General features: G+C 36.5%; 1 protein-coding gene across 7 annotated transcripts; it reads left to right on the top strand.

The window, feature by feature from the left end:
- The first annotated feature begins 1171 nt into the window (after positions 1–1171).
- Positions 1172–17566, top strand: LOC137922182 (protein Jumonji-like). 7 transcript variants are annotated; one of them, XM_068765120.1, is made up of 14 exons: positions 1172–1384; positions 2522–2706; positions 3199–3495; positions 8629–9183; positions 9283–9785; positions 9866–10102; positions 10192–10387; positions 10474–10700; positions 10883–11083; positions 13119–13285; positions 13439–13730; positions 14168–14353; positions 15789–15899; positions 16737–17566. In XM_068765120.1, the coding sequence occupies exons 1-14, from the start codon at positions 1377–1379 to the stop codon at positions 16902–16904; spliced, it is 3333 nt and encodes a 1110-aa protein (XP_068621221.1). In that variant the 5' UTR covers positions 1172–1376; the 3' UTR covers positions 16905–17566. The 7 variants fall into 7 exon arrangements, with proteins under 7 accessions (XP_068621221.1, XP_068621229.1, XP_068621238.1 ...); XM_068765128.1 differs by having other exon boundaries at positions 8629–9000; XM_068765137.1 differs by having other exon boundaries at positions 8629–8838.
- Positions 17567–18002: the final 436 nt, after the last annotated feature.

The raw sequence follows: 18002 nt of genomic DNA on the forward strand, positions 1-18002 counted from the left end.
CCAGTACGGCGCCGACATCGTGCGAAGTAACATGATAGCGTGTCTGCACTGCGTATTTTTTATTTTAATGACATATATATAAATATTACGTAATTAAAAACATTTGAATTCTTTTTAAACAAATAACAAAAAAGAAAATTGTCTTCTGCAGTGTCACCAGCAGCTGTTAATACTATTGGACCAGATTAGATAAAGATCTAGTTATTACACTAGTATATGATAAACTACTTTTGGTACTAGGAATATATAACTGAAAAACAATTTTTAAAAAATGTTTATTACTTAGGATATGCTTTTTACACAGACGTGTTGTTTCACACTGTTCCATAAACATAGCTCTAATGATTGACCTGCCTTTTTTAATGTTTAGTTAAAACTCACTTTATAGCAATTGTTATTGCTTTAGTAGAAATCAGGTGAACAATTAACTAGGAAAAATTGTAATTTTCAAGTTTACTTTATTATTTGATATGAAATACATAAATCCTACACAAAAAATATTCCTTAACATAGTTGTTGATTTCACAAACGTGGTCCTTTACGTGTACGTGTATCTTACTACATAATTATTAAATAGCAATATTTTAATGGGAGTTTATTGTTTTTTTATATTTCTCGGGACACCAAACCCGTTTTTTACACGATTTCTAAATAACGCGGTACATCAATAACAATAAATACATTTTTAATTTGAAATTCACGTTTCCATTAAAAATAAAATTTAATTCTACACGGAGCGTGGATTAAAATTTCAACGTAGGCTTAAGTTTGAAGTTTATAATAATAATATGACCAATTCGAGAAACCAAAAAGCAGCTGCTAATAAAAGAATTAATAACAAAAAAAATTAACAGAGGCCGTTAAAAAAGTTAACAGTTGTGTTAGTACAAACCCAACAGTTGCGTTAGACATATCGAATGATAGCATTTTTGGTTCAGTGCGTGAAAGGCAATAAATTGTTAGAGAATGGTTTTAATTCCTAATTTCAATTTCCAATTACAAATTGAATTTACATTGTACATTAGTTATTTGTAATAAAAATCAATTGTTTTTGTTTTACAAATACTCATGTAATAATTCTTTATGGCAACTCTAGTATACTAATAATTAGAGTTTTTCGTTATCTTACCTAACTTTTTAGTTATTTCCACAAATTACCAAATGCTTTTAATACAACGTTTTTACAAGCTTTTCTAAGAGTCGTATGTACCATAGATAAAAAAAGAGTCGGGTGTGGTTTGATACAAAGTTTACCAAATAATAGTACCTATTTTCAACTAAATTAAATATCTATAGCGGCTTGTGTAAATGTACATTAGTTTGTGGTAGCTTCCTTCACAAGAAGACATTATTGACGGCAAGCATTTACAATAGTCATGGAAAGGTATTAATAATTGATATATTTTCTTTTTCTATAATTGTAAGTAAAGAAATGAATTACTTGTAATTTATTTGACTTTGCTTAAAATAACATTCCAATTGACAAAATAACATTACCAATATATAATTTGTATGTACTCGGCATGTTAAACAAACATATTTAATAAAGTACTAACATTTAATGTGCCTCCATAATAATGTAGAATTTTCAATTGTGATGTCTTTTTGTGTAAATATTCGGCAATTCTGAAAGCATTATAATTCTTGTAAGATACAAATAGTTTTATTATTGCATACGAAACGCGACCATTTTGTTATATTTTTCGCCGCTATATCGAATCTACATGAAATTAAAATCCATAAACAATGCTAATTAATGATTTTAAGTGATTTTAGTTAAACCGAGCTTAAAATACACGTTCGATTTATTTAAATTACATATATATTTACTTTTAAGTTGCATGATGGGGGTAATATTGATTTTAATGGCAGCCATATTTTTAACTACATTAGTACTTATAAAAAATGCTCTATGAATTTCTTTACACTATTAGTAATTATGTTAACAGCTTTAAATATGATGGCTGTTATATATAATATATGCAGGTTTAGTTGTGGCTAATTTATTTTATTTAAAAATATAAAATATGAATATTCGATAAGTAGAAATAACTGGTGTAAGAGTGTCATAACTTTCTATGTACTTCTGAGTTATACATAAATATCTTGTTGTTGTATGTTTCATAATAACATACAGCAAAAGCCATGAATTCCCTCTTTTGTCATGGTGGGTAGTCAAAGGGCAATCAGAGCCAAATTACTACTTTCGAAGTTCCAATGTGCTTAGTCTTGACATGAATATTGTTAAAAAGAAAACAACTTTTTTTATTGTATGTAACATTTGTTACTATTATAGTGTGTGTGTTATTGTTACTATTATACAATATATTGGCCCAAAATGAAAAAAGAAAGCACAATATGAAAATGACATATTCCCCAATTCAAAAGAAAAATTTTGTTTATTTTTTATTATAATAGTATTGTATTTATGGCTGGACTAAGCATCTTCATATGCCTTAAAGTTATAAATAGTGCATTGTTGCAGTTTTACTATATATTATTACAAGAAATTTTTGTTTAGCAGGAGAGTTGGTAATCGAAAAGTGCAGGCTCAAAGGAAGTTTGCACAAGGGGCGTATAATCCAACATATTCAAACAAAGTTCACACATCCACCCAAAAAGATAATGAAAGTAATAAGGATTTTGTCAAAACATTTAAAAGCAGTTCGACAGCCAAGAGCCTTTTAGATTTGGTTTCTTTCAAAAGTAAGCCTAATTTAAGATTTTATTTTGTTGAGATGATGATAAAAGTTATTCTTATACATTATTGGGATATGTATTACAAAGCAGTCATTAAAATGTATTTCTTAAAATAAATCTTCTTAAAGTAATACAAAGATGTTTAAAATTTATCTACTTTATTCAATTTTGAAGATTTCATTGACATATTATAAGATAATCTACAGTTAAAGTAGAGAATTACATGAAGTTAAGTAAAACAATCAGCTTAAACAATTTCAAATCAAATGAATGGTAAAATGTGTCATGTTTGTTTGCATTTGCCTAGTTTCATAAGTTTTCGTTAAACAGAGTATGAAATCAAAACAGCATGTTGCTCCATGATGATATAGCTTTATTATAGAACTTAATATACTAATATTTCTTAAAGATTTCAAAATTTTTAAATTTGAACTTAAAGACATTGTAGATTTTCTTAATGAAATGAATGAATTTTAAAATCCTTAATTAATGTTTCAGGTTTTCATACACATATGCAACCGGTTGTATTGTTAGAACGACTTCAAAATACGGAAGCTTTATCACCCATTGTAAATAAAACCAAAATAACTCAGAAAAATAATTCTAAAATAGTACACAAAATGTGTCTTCGTTCACACACCGAAAGTTGTGGAAACAAAATTAGTCCCCAACTATATGCTAATAAAAAAAGCATAAGGAAGAAAAAGATCAAAAATAGTAAACCAAATTCAGGTTCGGAAGATGAAAGACCACTTCTGTATCTGAAAAATTCAACTACTCCACAAAAAACACCAGGTAAGTAACATGTTTTACTTTAGAGCAGCGTCTACACAATGTCTGTTTCTGTAGCCGCAGTTGTAAAAAAATATACTTTACACGGCACCTTTGCATGATGTAATTAACATTTTTCCAATGGGAGTAGCTTATTAGAAACTTTTCATATATGTTTTTGCATATCATCATTGTATTATATTTAGTGTGTTAATTATACATATAACATACCTAGTCTAGCCATACATTCTGTTACTGGCTGTTTACATGCATTTAAAAAAAAACATTAATATAAATTTTGAACATTAACTTTTATGATAAAAAATAGACTACTTTCCTGCCATTATTGTATGTTTTTTGTTTATAAATTATTTATTTTGACAAAGGGGTGGGGCACTAAAGAGAATAGGGTTGCAGTAATTGCATTATACAAAGTATGTAAGAAGCCACCCGACATTGTTGATACATTGAAAAACGAGGGATTGGCCGAATGTTTGTTATTGTACTATCCTAAGGTACACTGAAACCATGTATGTTGATGACCACGAGAGATCCAGTCGACCACAGTCTATTCGAACAAACCAGGCTGTTAATGCAGTCAAGGCCAGAATGCATTGAAATTCCAATAAGAAATCAAAAAAATCTTTCCAGAGAAATGAGTATCACACTGAGGACACTTTTTCGGATTGTCAAACAAGACTTAGGTCTACGGGCTTCCCAGAGATACAGAGGACATACCTTAAATCAGGCATTAAAACAAGAGAGAGTAGGAATATCAAAACAGCTGTTACTTTAATACGCGGACAAAAAACACAGATTTTTTTTTCTACTGATGAAAAAATGTTTACAATCGAGGAACATTACAACAAACAAAATGTTCGAGTGTATGCACACAGCTCTAAAGGAGCTTCTGAGGCAGTGTTTAGTGAGGCCATCATCCAGCATACGTCATAGTTAGGTGGGGTGTCTCCTACCAAGGGGTTACAAAATTCCATTTTTACCAAAAAGAAATTAAAACTTCAGCCAGTGTTGGATACCGTTTTATAAGTGGTAATTAAACCTCACAATTGTGCGTTATCGGAGTGAATTTCGTCAGTGGTTTACATCTGTTGTTTGCGATGCCTCGTCACAAGGCTCCACGCGTCTGTAACGACGTCGAGGATGAGGACTCGGGCAGGTTCATGACTGAGGGGCAGCTATCGTCGTTCATGGCGGCGTTCGCCAAGGCTCAGGCGGAGTTAAATCGCGAGCTGATCGAGAGTCTTTTGCTGCGATCGCCGGCCTTCACCATAGGAGCGCCCTCGCCATCACCATCACCATCGTCGTCTTCGGCTTATCCATCTCCGTCGGGAAACTTCGCCAGTTGCACGGCTCGTTTTAATGGCGCCTCACGCGACTCCGACATTCTGGAAGCATTTATCGACGCGATTGTGATATACAAAGAATGTATAAACATCGCGGACGATCATGCTCTTCGTGGTTTACTGATGCTACTCGAAGGAGAGGCAGCCGTATGGTTCCGAGGCGTAAAATCATCGATAGCGTCGTGGGAGGACGCGCTGCAGCGCTTACGCGCTATGTACGGAGCACCCTGCCCCCCGCATAAAATATTTCGAGACATCTTCGCTTCTGAGCAAGGAGACCGGAAGCAATCGGAAGTATTCATTGGTCGTTTACGCGCTGCGATCGCCAAACTCCCGTATGCTTCGGACGAGAGAATTCATTTAGGTATCATTTATGGTCTCTTAAATAAGCGTATTCGGAAGCGATTAACACGAGAAAGTGTACAAAGCGTTGACGAGTTGGTCTCCATGGCGCGCTGCATAGAGGAGTCGTTGATGGAGGTCTCATCGGTCGCGCGGTCCCGCGCGTCGTCGGATCAGCGAGGAGGGAGTGCGGGCTCGAGCGCGCGTGCAACGCACGCACCGCCGCCGTCGCTGTACCTGTTGTGGTAAGCTGAGCGAATGCGCCGAATCCAGGTAAACGTTTTTGTGTCTATTGCAAGAAGAGTGGATATAATCGCGATGAGTGCTCAAGGCTTATATCTAAAAGTGATCCGCATACAGTTTCGTGTTACGATTGTGGTATGAAAGATGTTATTCGTGCTAATTGTGTTAACTGTAGTACAAAAAATACGGACACTAAGGATTCGCTCTTTTGTGCGATTTTATGTCAACAAATAGGCATTTATGTTCAAAAACCGATACATCGCAATGTCAAGCCCATGTTTCTTTTGATTGTAATACCGTTTTTTTAAATTCTGTTTGTAATGTACATGATGTGCCTGATGCGCGGTCAGTGGATAACTCGCGTACCGAGCGCTTGCGTCCGGAAGTTTGTACCAAAGGCCGTCCAATTTTGGATTTTCGGCTATCGCGGTACCGGTCTATTAGACACGGCGGCTAAACGTAGCGTTGCCGGATCCACGCTGTACTCCTTGTTGCTTAAGTTAGGGCAGCCGATGCGTAGTAGCGTCATGACTGTGAAACTTGCTGACGGTGTAGTGCGTGACGTTTTAATGAAACGTCGTTCACAGCTGATTAACCTCAGGTCATTCACCACTTGCGTTGTGAGAAATCACGGAACTTCATCGGGTGCGCCTCTGCCGACATGTTGCGTTCGGACGAGGGTATGATGCCGTACTACAACCGTCGGAAGCAAGCGATGGTTGAATGTCACGATGCTGCAACAGCTGGTCACGGTGGTGTTGTTAGGACTTTGCATCGTATTTCCCAGCGGTTCTATTTTCCTGGAATGCGTCGTTTCGTAGCGAAGTATCTCAAGTCTTGTACTGAATGTCAGCGTTACAAGCCTTCGAATGAGAAGCCTTCAGGTTTGTTGCAGACTCCAGTACCCGCACAGCGCTTCGAAGTTATAGCAGTAGATTTGTTCGGTCCACTTCCTAAGGGTCCCAAGGGTGAGCGTTGAGTCCTTATTGTCGAAGACACCGCCAGTAAGTGGGTAGAGCTGTTTGCGCTTACTGAGGCTACTGCTGAAGCTTGTGCTAAGATCTTCATAGAGGAGGTTTTCCTTCGTTTTGGTGTTCCGAGGCGATTCATTTCTGACAATGGTGTCCAATTCGTCGCCGATGTTATGCAAAAAGCCATGTTTGTTTTGGGTGTTAAGCAGAATTTTGTGCCCCTGTATCATCCAGAAGCGAATCCTGTGGAGAGGAAGAACAGAGACCTTAAGGTGCAATTAGCTATCCTCGTGGAAAATCACCATTAAAAAATGGCCTGAAGCTCTGCCATTTATTCCTTTCGCTTTAAACACGTCGTAAACAAAAGCATCCCAACAGACTCCTGCATACCTGACTTTTGCTCGCGAACTTCGCTCACCAATTGCAGCTCAGACGGACTTGCGTGCAGTTGTCGAAGCGGAGAACTATGTGGCGCAAATCACACCTTACCTGCTGAGACTCGCAGATACTCTCCAGTCCAGCAAAGAAAGTATTGAACACCAAAAGGACCTCCGCAAAGCTGTTAAAGATAAAATTTGTAAAAGTGACAGTCTCGACGTCGGCGACCTCGTATTGATGAAAACGCACGTCCTCAGCAACTCGGCAAAAGGTGTCAGCGCTAAGCTCGTACCTAAACGAGACGGGCCCTACGTCGTTCAGAGGAAAGTTAGCCCAACTACGTACCTGTTAGGGTTTCCTGATAAGTCCGACGTTACCATTGGGAAGTATTATGTCGCTGACTTGAGACGCTATCACTCGCGAGAGGGTGAATGCACTGAGGTTCCTGAGCCTGTGGCTCTAAAACGTCCTCGTGGCCGACCGCGAAAGCTTGTGTCGGTTTGACCAGTTGAGAGGTCACTGGCCTTGGTCAAAAGGGGGAGTATGTAGTAATATTGCTAGATAAAAAAACGCCATATGTAACAATTCCCGCGAACTTCGTTACAATGCTCAACCGTTCACTCGTCTCGCTCACTCGCACGGCGTGCACTATACGCGCTCTTGCTTGCGCCTTGGCAGGTAGGCAAGGCGCAGCAAGTGAGTCGGATTTGAACTAGGGAACGATGCGCAACCGCTCGTAGGCGCATTATTCATTCACCGGGCACAAATTTTCCACATCATAATTTTATATTATTCGTGATTATTTGACATTTTAACAAAATTGGTCATAAATACACAAGATATAAGATCTGCTAACAAATTGGAATACAGAAGCTTCAAAGTAACCAAACCAAAACTAATATAAATAAAAAACCAAACAAACAGTAACCAAAGAAATTGTATCAACTATTTTAGGTATGTGTAAAAAGTATCATATTAGATATAGTGAAAAGATATGTAGTTATAGCATTTTGTACTATTTTACCACCATGCAATGGCTTTTACTTTAAGTACAAAAGAAAAGTGGTTGCTATTGTGTTTTGTTTTTCTCCAATTGCAAACCAACTATTTTGTATAAGTGCTCATTTACAAGAAATTTCACTCCATATGTAATAGGTATCGTTATATACAAATACTTCTTTTTTTATTTGTCGATGCAAGAAATTTTTAGATTTTTTATCATAAACCACATTTAAAATTTAGCTGGTTTCGGTGGACCATGTGCCCCTACTGTCATATTCCCAACTCGACAAAAATGTGATGATTAAATCTAACTATCTAAATTTGCATTGCGGCTGAGCTACCAAAAGTAAAGTTTGCTAATTAGGAAAGTAAATCCACTACTCAATTATTTAATTTAAAAAACTCCATTCGGAAACAATGCTGCAAGATTGCAAACGCCCACTATTCGTATTTTGTTTGTCCATTTTCACGTCGGAAAGTGTTGCAGACGGCGCCGGCGCTTTACAAGTCACGACATGTACTGAATATGTAAATTAAGTAATAGTCATTGAGTTTAAATCTGGCTTCCATTGCTAGGGGAAGTCTAGCCATCGTTTTAGTTTTCCAATGTCGAAAGCAGATACCTCCTTCACCTTTCGAATATCGAACTCCATTAGTTGTCACACCAGTGGCCAACGTTCTACCTGGACCAATTCTTTCTTTCAGATTCTTTGGTCTAATTCTAGATTAAAATTCAAACTTGTTTTCATTGGGAAATATTAATTTTTAAATTATTAGGAAATGCATGCATTGCCTGCTCAAAAGTTTCTTAAATATTTTAGTTTTTAAATTTACCTCTATAATTTACCTCAAATAAGTTGCAGAACAAACAAATCAACAAGAGACAGCTATTGTTGAAGAAGACCAAGTTAACACTACAACAGACATAAGTATGGATGAAAAAGATACCAGTATTTGTGAAGAAAACAATGATGTTGGAATGAATGAACAAGATTACTTTACACAGCAACAAGAAGTGATCTATCCATCAACTGAACAAGCAGAACTATGCCAGACAAAACAAGAAAGTGAGGGTGATATGTTGGTAGATAATGACAACTCTATGTGCATTGACTATCATGAAAATTTACATGACCAAAAAGATAAAAATATACACGAAAATATCTCTTACAATGAACAGAATGAATCAACTCCAAGTGGCTCCAACTTAATGTGTCAAGCACAAGATGGTGAGCAAAGGTGTTCAAATCCATTACCAATAATTAATGACATTTCTTATGGCACCGATGCAATGGCCATAATTCACAGTGCAAACTCAGTAACGAACCAAACAGTAGAGCATAACTTTTGTCCATCTACTAGATTTTCGACCATAGGCCAAGTAGTACAAGCGAATGAAAATGAATTTATAGGTCAGTGCTCAGACTGTAGTCACTGTATCTGCGCTGATAAAGTTCGACTTATATCTCACTTATATAAAAAGTGGACTAATTTAGATCAATCTATTTTAGAAAATGGACATCCAAGTCAAGATCCAAGTAATGATGGTCTTATAATAAATTCCGTAAACACCACGACTCCAACCACGAGTAGAAGTTTAGAACAAAATGAATCATATGGTGGTGTAGAAACATATTATCTTGATTTTGCTGTTCCAATGCAATCTGTACTTGAGCTAAAAGTAAAGAAACTTCCAAATGACAAAATGCAAATAGTTAGTGCAAATTTAGTTCCTAAAACATCTGACATAAAAGTAACTAACCTAAATTTAATAGGTAATCAAAAAATGTTGGGTGATTTTTTGAAATTAATTACAAAGGCTAAGGCTGTCTATAATCAAACTGATAACTGCAGTGGTAATATAAAAAAAATAGAAACTATTGAAATATCTGGTGATGAAAGTGAACCAGATACTCCTCTTGGTCAACAAGCAAGTAAGAGCACTCCGGCTGAGAGCACAATTGAACAGTTCCTCCAAGCACCTATCTACCGTCCCACAGAACAAGAATTTTTGGTAAACAACAGTAATGTGTATTATTTTCATCAACATTGTAACATTTATAATGCATTAATTGTCTGTTTCTTTATTTTTAGGATCCTATAACTTTCTTCAATAAAATCATGCCAGCAGCTGCTAAGTTTGGAATTTGCAAGATTATACCTCCATCAAAATTTTACGCTGAATGCTATTTTGATGAAGGAGTTAGATTTGGAGTGACCAATCAATACATATCTCGCTTGTATAAACGCTGGGGTCCTGCCTCTCGAGAATTATGTGCAATTAAAGCCCATCTAGCATCCCAGAGCGTTATTTTCAAAAGACCACCACTGGTAATTATTTTGTTTGTTTGTCACAGTAATTTTTACTTATCTACTTCATTTTTAATTACATATTTGTAATATTATGTTTAACTTTTCAGCTTGATGGCATAGAGGTTGATTTACCAAAATTATATTTCTTGGTACAAAGCTATGGAGGACTGAAAGAAGTAATTGAAAAGAAACGTTGGAATAAAATAGCAGAGGAGATGAGGTTGTCAAAAACTCTTAAAGTTGAGCACAAGCTTGATAAAATTTATGTTAAATACATTTTGCCATATGATACCTTGTCAGATGGTAAGCAAAATATACAGGCTTTACTTGAGATTCATTTATTTTATAGTTAACCTTATATAATTATCTCATTAATTTTTTATATGCAGAAGAAAGGCAGGAATTAATGAAAAAAGTAGAAATTCTTTGGGCCAAAAAATATGAAAAGATGCTTCAGAGAGCAAGGAATCCTTTGCATAGGCAGAACCGCCTTCTGGGAGACTCTGATTCTTCTGATGAAGAAATTGAAGAGGATATTCACCTTGCTGGTGCATTAACCGACTCAGAAGATTGCATTACAAATGGAAGACCCATGACATTAGTGACTTACCGTAAGGTAAATAATCGAGCAGATAGTATCACCTACATTGTTTGGCTCTTCTATACAAAAACTGCTATTGGCTTACATAACTAACAGGAATGTCTACACTGTTTATGTTTAAGATCTTAAAATTATATATTATCAAAAACAAATATATTTTGTGATCTCTGTATGATTCCGAATGTTGTTATTTTTAGGTGGCTTCTAGAGCAATGGAAACTCATGTTCCCAATGCTAAAAGCACTCCAGCCGAATTAGAAAAAATTTACTGGGACATAGTAAGGCAGGCAAAAGATCATGTCTGTGTCAATACAGCTTCCATAGATACTGGTGAGGTAGGCTATGGTTTTACAAAGAACCAGAGGAATTTCTATGGTAATCATCCATGGAACCTAAAGGTAATTTAATTTTTTACATTACATAGTATAATACTTTGTTGAAAGTGAAAAAAAAAACAAATGACGTGTTATAATAACGTTAACTATGTATGAACTAATTTGAGATGGTATTAAACCCAATGCAGAATGGGCTTAATACTATTCTTTTAACATTGAAACCTGTTATTAGTTATATCAGTAGATTCACACATCCTCTTCATGAAAAAATTATTCATTCTCAATGTGATATATTACTTCAAAGACTTCAAATTATCATGGCTCAGTAAAATTGACCCTAAATCGTAATCCAGCCATTATGCTTAATGACCTGGTGCTTAGTCCTGCTATAAGTCTTATTTATGGACCATTGTGTTGTAAAGGGGCTTGACTATTACTTGTACTATTGTCTTTAACAAATTAACAGTCGCTCCTCCACAACTGACACCTTACTAAGCCGTCACTGATTTCAACTCATGAACTCAGTCATTTTACTTATTTCGCTCAATACTTAAAAATTATCTAATCAATAAATCATTTTTTTTTCTGTGACTTGACTGCGCGCACTGCTTGAGTTGTTTTCATTTAATAGCCCTGTTAATTTTTAAATTTTCATAAAGTTATTGCGACCACTGCATCTCTCATAGGCTGCAGTGTCTAAATGTTTTTTTTCAATAAGTGTATGTTCTCCTGCCTGGGGGAAAGGGCGGAGGAAGTCCGACTTGCCACCGCGGCTGCCGATCTTGTAATTTATACCGACGGCAGCCGCATTGAGGATAAGGTGGGTGCGGCGTTCTGCGTTATGCGGGACGCCGCAGAGTTGCATACTAAGAAACTCAAGTTGGGCAACTTCTGCACTGTATACCAGGCAGAGCTGCTAGCTCTAGCGGAAGCATCAGGGTACGCGGCCAGCGAGTCCGCGCAGTCATGCGCCATAATGAGCGACTCGCGGTCCGCCCTCGAAACTGTCGCAAGACACCCTTATCCTTTGGACTTTGGACACCCTCCATCCTTTGGCGTTAAGAGTGAAAGAGAATATGACACCCTCCATCCTTTGGCGTTAAGAGTGAAAGAGAATATTATGAAAGCGAGAGAAAATGGGAAGAATATAAGACTATACTGGGTGAAAGTGCACGCGGGGATCGAGGGGAATGAGAGGACGGATCAGTTGGCCAAGGACGCGGCCCTAAAGAGCAAAAGAAGACCTGAATAAGAGAGATGCCCCGTTTCATTTGTCAAGCGACAACTGAGACTGGAGTCGCTCGACGAATGGAACAGGAGGTATAAGGAAGGAACGACGGCTTCAGTGACGAGGATATTTTTCCCGGACGTCACTTCAGCCTTCCGCGTGCTCCGCAGTGTCGAGATGGATACGGTCTTGGCCCAGCTCTTCACGGGTCACGGGGGGTTCTCTGAGTACCTTCACATGTTCAAGCTCAAGGAAGACCCCTCGTGCTTCTGTGAACCGGGCGTGGGCCAGACCGTGGTCCACCTTGTGGCCCACTGTCCGGCGTTCGGAAAACTGCGCGCAGATTCCGAATGCCGGATGGGCAAAAAGATAGAGGAAAGGAATATCTCGGCCATCATGCAAGACGAAGGGGAGAGAGAATGCTTCCTCAGCTACTGCAGGAAGGTGGTAATAGATGCAATAGGTAAAAATAAAACGAACACTAAAATATAGAAATAAAAGGAATATAGTAGTACCAAAAATAGTTTAATATATAGTATAATATAAGATGATAATTACAGAGAAAATACGTGTTAAATATTTGAACAATAAATAATGTTGCAAAATAAAATAGTAAGGAAACCTAGAATGTAGTGGTTGAGGATGAATTTATGGCTAATGGAATGAAAGAGAAAGACTGGGAAAATTGTAGAATGAAAGAAACAGTACGACAGATAAGATGATATATGAAAGAGAAGAATGATAATAGTAAAAAAAATGAATAAATTACTAGAATTAAAAAGTCCCTGTCCCACACGAGATAGGGGAACGAGAGGTCCCCAACAGCGGGAACCATTTTAAAAAATAAAATAAGTGTATGTTTTTGCTCAGGTGCTAAGCCAGAATAGTGGTAACGTTCTCCACTCTCTTGGCCCCGTTTTGGGAGTAACAGTTCCCACGCTACATCTCGGCATGGTTTTTTCAACAAGCTGTTGGCATAGAGACCCGCATGGCTTACCTTGGATAGAATATATGCACAGTGGACCTGGAAAAATTTGGTATACCAATTGTTTTACTTTCATTTATGTCTCTGAGACTTTATTTTCACTTATACAGATTATATTGCATTGTTCAAGTACATGTGAATTCTTTACATGCTAACTAGTATTATTACTATTTACTTGATGAAATCTTACAATATTCCTTCTCAGGTATGGTATACCAGACAGCCAGAGTGATAATTTTCGCGACGCAGTAGTAAAATTGTGCCCAACCTCATGTCAGAGTAAATCAATTTGGTTGCCATCTGATATATTAATGATTCCACCTGATTTACTTCTTAAGAATAACGTTCCAATCTCCCGGATGGTACAAGAGCCTGGAGAATTCGTGATAGTCTTTCCAAAGGCATATTCGAGCTCGATTTCTTTGGGGTACACCGAATCTGAAAGTGTCTATTTTGCAACGACCTCGTGGTTGGAAACAATTTTTCAAGTATTCCAGGTAAAATATTTGATTTTTTATTCGCGATGTATGGATAATTTTCTAGAATCATTGCAATATTAACGCGATAACTATTTATTTTGTTCCATAATCATTGTCTTATGAGGGTGAATGTAAAAACAATTCAGATTTTTCAACAGGATGTCACCACTGAATACACGGGTTACGGTAAATGCTTGCGTTGTACCATTTTTTTTTATTCTTTTAAATGAGAAAGTAAACATATTAAAAACTAAAATTTGAATTGATCATTAACAGTATAAATACCTCTTGCTTTCTAGCGAAATCGTTGATGTAATTACTGGTGTCTCTCATTGATACGTGAATAATCAAATAATAGTGTAAATGAATATAGATTAGCTGCTCTCTGCTGCGAATCACAAAACTCACCTATTGACAAAAAGCGAATGCTTTCTTATATGTAAAATTGTGAACAGGAAGCACGTGCAAGTTGCGAACCGACGATGTTTTCCTTGGAGCAACTGCTGCTGTCGGTGACCCGCGATCCGAACATATCGCCAAGACTCCGCTTCACCGTGCGCCAACAACTAGAAAGAATCATAAAACGGGAGGTAGCCTTCAGAGAAAGGCTGAGTGACTTTAATTTAAAGGTCTTATTACAGGTACATCAAAAAATTATATGACTCACTACTCATTCCTACCTTTGTCCTTTTTATTAACCCTTTGCACTCGCGTGTTGAGCCTCACTCACCATGCAGCTCGTTGCCGCAACTCGGGAGGTGACTGTCGCTCACCACTTCGTACGCTGCGGTAACACGGTAACTGTTTACGTTTTGTTGTTTCAACGCGGGTTACTGCGCTGTGTTTTTATAATCTTACCAATTTTAAAATGACATCCCTTCAAATGTAGATGCGACTTTGTTATTGAAATTACTACGCTACCACGAACCGGATGCAAGCGTTCAGAAACATCTCGAGTTGCTGGTTAGTCTGCGGGGAAACATCCTCGAGTGCAAAGGGTCAATGTGTCTGTCTGGACATCATTGATTTTTCTTATAAATTTTCAACTCAAACAAGTGGTGTGCTTATCAAATTACACTTTCAAATGAGGATTCAAAAAATTTGCAGTGTAGAACAAATGCTTAACTAACTAAATGCTAACTTTACTCTTTGCACTCCGCTGTCTCCCCTCAGGGGACATCGTAATTCTATCATATCACTCGGATAGAGGGGACATTTAAGCTTATTAGTGATTACGGCGAATAAAGCAATTTCCGTGCTACTTTTAAAGACAAGCATATTTCCCTGAAGTTTCTCTTGAAATGGCACAAGATACAAAATCAAAATATCGTAAAATTACTAAAAGGTATACAAGAAAAGTCGGCGGGTCTTGTGTCAGACAAGAACATAAGACGAGTGCTCACGACGGTCCGAGCACTTCTCGGAACCACTTGAAAAGAGCGACTAGGGGAGTCTGTAGAAGATCGGTGTGGGAACATAGCACGCACTGTATATGTTTTATATTTATAAATAAGTCTAAATCTGGAAGAAAAGATTTTCAAAGCCGAGCTCAATCTAGATTGAAGCTTCTAGCAGTACACACAGATCTAACGAGTGAGAAAATCGGAAAAGTGATTCTTTCTTAGTGAATAAGTTGTTGGGTGAATGCTATTTTGGTAAATATCACCCTGTGACTTACAAAAAAGAATCAGAAATAACAATCAAAAGTTTTTAAGTGACGTTGTTATTTATATTTTTATTAGAATAATGGCAAAGCTTCCAACCACGAGTGAGTCCCGTGACATAAATAGTAGTGAAGATGAGCTCCAGATAGACCTATGTATCGACATGTTAGAAAGACTAACGTAAAATTATGAACAATAAAATGTTGACCTTTTTTACAAATAAACATTTCTCGATCTCAACCAATTCATATCAGTTCAATATAATTATAATTTTAAAATTATAAGGAGTTATACGAGGATTTGTGAATATTTGTTTCGGTTGTAAAGTGGCGCTGAATAACTGATGATAGCCAACGTCCAAAATCGTGCGGAGTGCAAAGAGTTAATATAACGATCAATTGTTGTCGCACAGAATAAGACACGACGTTTTCGAAAACATTCCCGCAAACGGCCTGCCGGAGCCTGGAACGTAAGGGACCAAGAAGAATGTGACGTGTGTCAGGCGACACTTTATCTGTCTAGAGTAAGTCTTCCCCAATCTCCATATTTATATTGTAATAATTAAAATGAATCAAGCTCCATCTTTACAATGTCAACAATAATATACCCATCTCGGATCACCGAGGTGCCTCCCCGAGATCGCCGGCGACAAAGTCTTTGCTGCGATTTCCCGAGGAATTTGGCGGAGTGCCGCTTGATAGCGGAAACCAGCCAGTCTTTTAACGTACGGGAACGCTACACATCATGCAATGTCAAGAATAAATTTGACCATTATTATTTTAATTCAAAGAAAACTCAAGCAAATTAAAAATATTTATATAATTTCTTGCCATAACACCTTACTAGTAAGGAAAGTAAAGAATTGCTTTACCACCAACTGAGAAAAATAATCTAATGAGTTGATAATTTATACGTTTTTATTTACCATAGCATATCTGTCTCTTTTCTAACGAACTTAACAAAAGTAAAGTTTTTATTTTTGCAGTTCGTTTTTACATATTGCTTAGGTTTGAGCATTATAAAAGAAGGCTCAGGGTCGCCCATAGAGCAATGGAGCGAGCTATGCGCCGCCTCGTTGAATCTGAAATGTATCTTAAAGATTTGCTCGTCAAAAGTTCTCGAGTGGCGACCGCGTGCCGAATACGTTCTCCAGGAATGCACGGATCACATAGTTAAGGTTGCGGGAAACGCAAGACTAACATTGGTAGCGATCTTTACGCCTCTATGCCTTACAGTGAGCTTCTGTCAGCTTATCAGCCGATGAGTATGATTATAGTAATTTGATTACTTTAAATTTAATATTATCTGATTAATACATGTCTTGATAAAATACATAAATAAAAATTATTTCAAATCACAGGTTTGGGGCCTAACAGGCAAAAAGAGCTCTGTTTGTTTGGAGCACGCCGTGCAGCTGTTGGAGAAAGAACCGGAAAGAGTAGGCGGTGACTTATCTGACGTAGGCTTAGAAATATTTTTTACCGATACGGAGCTTGCGAAAATTATTAATAAAAAGCCAAATGACTGAATTAGTACATTACAATCCAAATTGATGGATTCACATTGAAAGATTATTGATTTTTTTAATGATTTTTTGAATAGATTTATCGGTCACACAGATTAAATTATTTTAAACAAAATATTACTAAATTAATTTTCATATGAGTTATTTTTTATTTATCTCATAATTATATTGAAAAATACCAATTTTTTAATTAAATTTAGGTAATGATTGAATTTTCGTATACGTTATTTTTATTCATCTTCTGATTATAATAAAAAATACCTATTTTTGATTTAAATTTGTGCTGATTGAATCTATTCATTAAAAAATAAACTTTATAAAAACCAGAGACTGAAAATTTTAACTATCTATAAAGACGGTGAGCGTTCAAATGCTTAAAAGTACAACTGTTCAAAAAATTAAGTATTATGAAAAATTGACACTTAATTATTCACTTATTTTTTTATATTTGAGAGCTTTAATAACATTACAATAACTAAAAATCGGTTTTTATACAATAATCAGTCCTATCCTCCTTTAGTTTGAAATTTCTTTTTGGGAAGACACTTCGCGTTGTCTCCATCAAAGGTTCTGCAGGCACACAGTTGTGATGCTGCTTTTGAGTAGTACTGTGAAACAGACCGCGAGACTCCCTTTGCTGCTATCACGATTATTATTAAAGTTAATATGTCGATCGATTCGATCGATTGATCATTTGGTAGGTTAGCGAAGGAAGTATATCGTGGTCTTGTTTTCGAGTCATATTCGCAGTAAGTTATTCACACTATTTGAAATTACACAAACAATATGAAGCAAGCTACGATCATAACTAACAAATAAGAGAAAATAATTCGTATTCTTATGTTAGGTGTATTGTTACTTATATTATAGCAGTCAAATGACCGCAGCCGTCTTTGTCGATATGTTATTATTAGGTTAAAATAATAATCAATGGCACAGATCAAAAAATTATATTTTTTGATCTGTGCCATTGATTATTTGTATTCAATAATTTTTGTTACTGAAGTGTATATTTATTTTGTTTGAGCTAAAAATGATTTTGGATAATTACTCTTCTTTATTTAAGTTCGGTTCGGAAAGAGACAAGGAAGTTAAGTCAAT

This window comes from Battus philenor, unplaced genomic scaffold, assembly GCF_028537555.1.
Source record: "Battus philenor isolate CCGP_79_NKW_IND1 unplaced genomic scaffold, ilBatPhil1.0.hap1 SCAF_1, whole genome shotgun sequence".
Taxonomy (NCBI): Eukaryota; Metazoa; Arthropoda; class Insecta; order Lepidoptera; family Papilionidae; genus Battus; species Battus philenor.

Coding starts and splice junctions, on each gene's coding strand:
- LOC137922182 (XM_068765100.1), top strand. Junction 11,084..13,118: donor ATCATCCATGGAACCTAAAG/GTAATTTAATTT, acceptor GTTTTTGCTCAG/GTGCTAAGCCAGAATAGTGG. Junction 13,731..14,167: donor CAATTTTTCAAGTATTCCAG/GTAAAATATTTG, acceptor AATTGTGAACAG/GAAGCACGTGCAAGTTGCGA.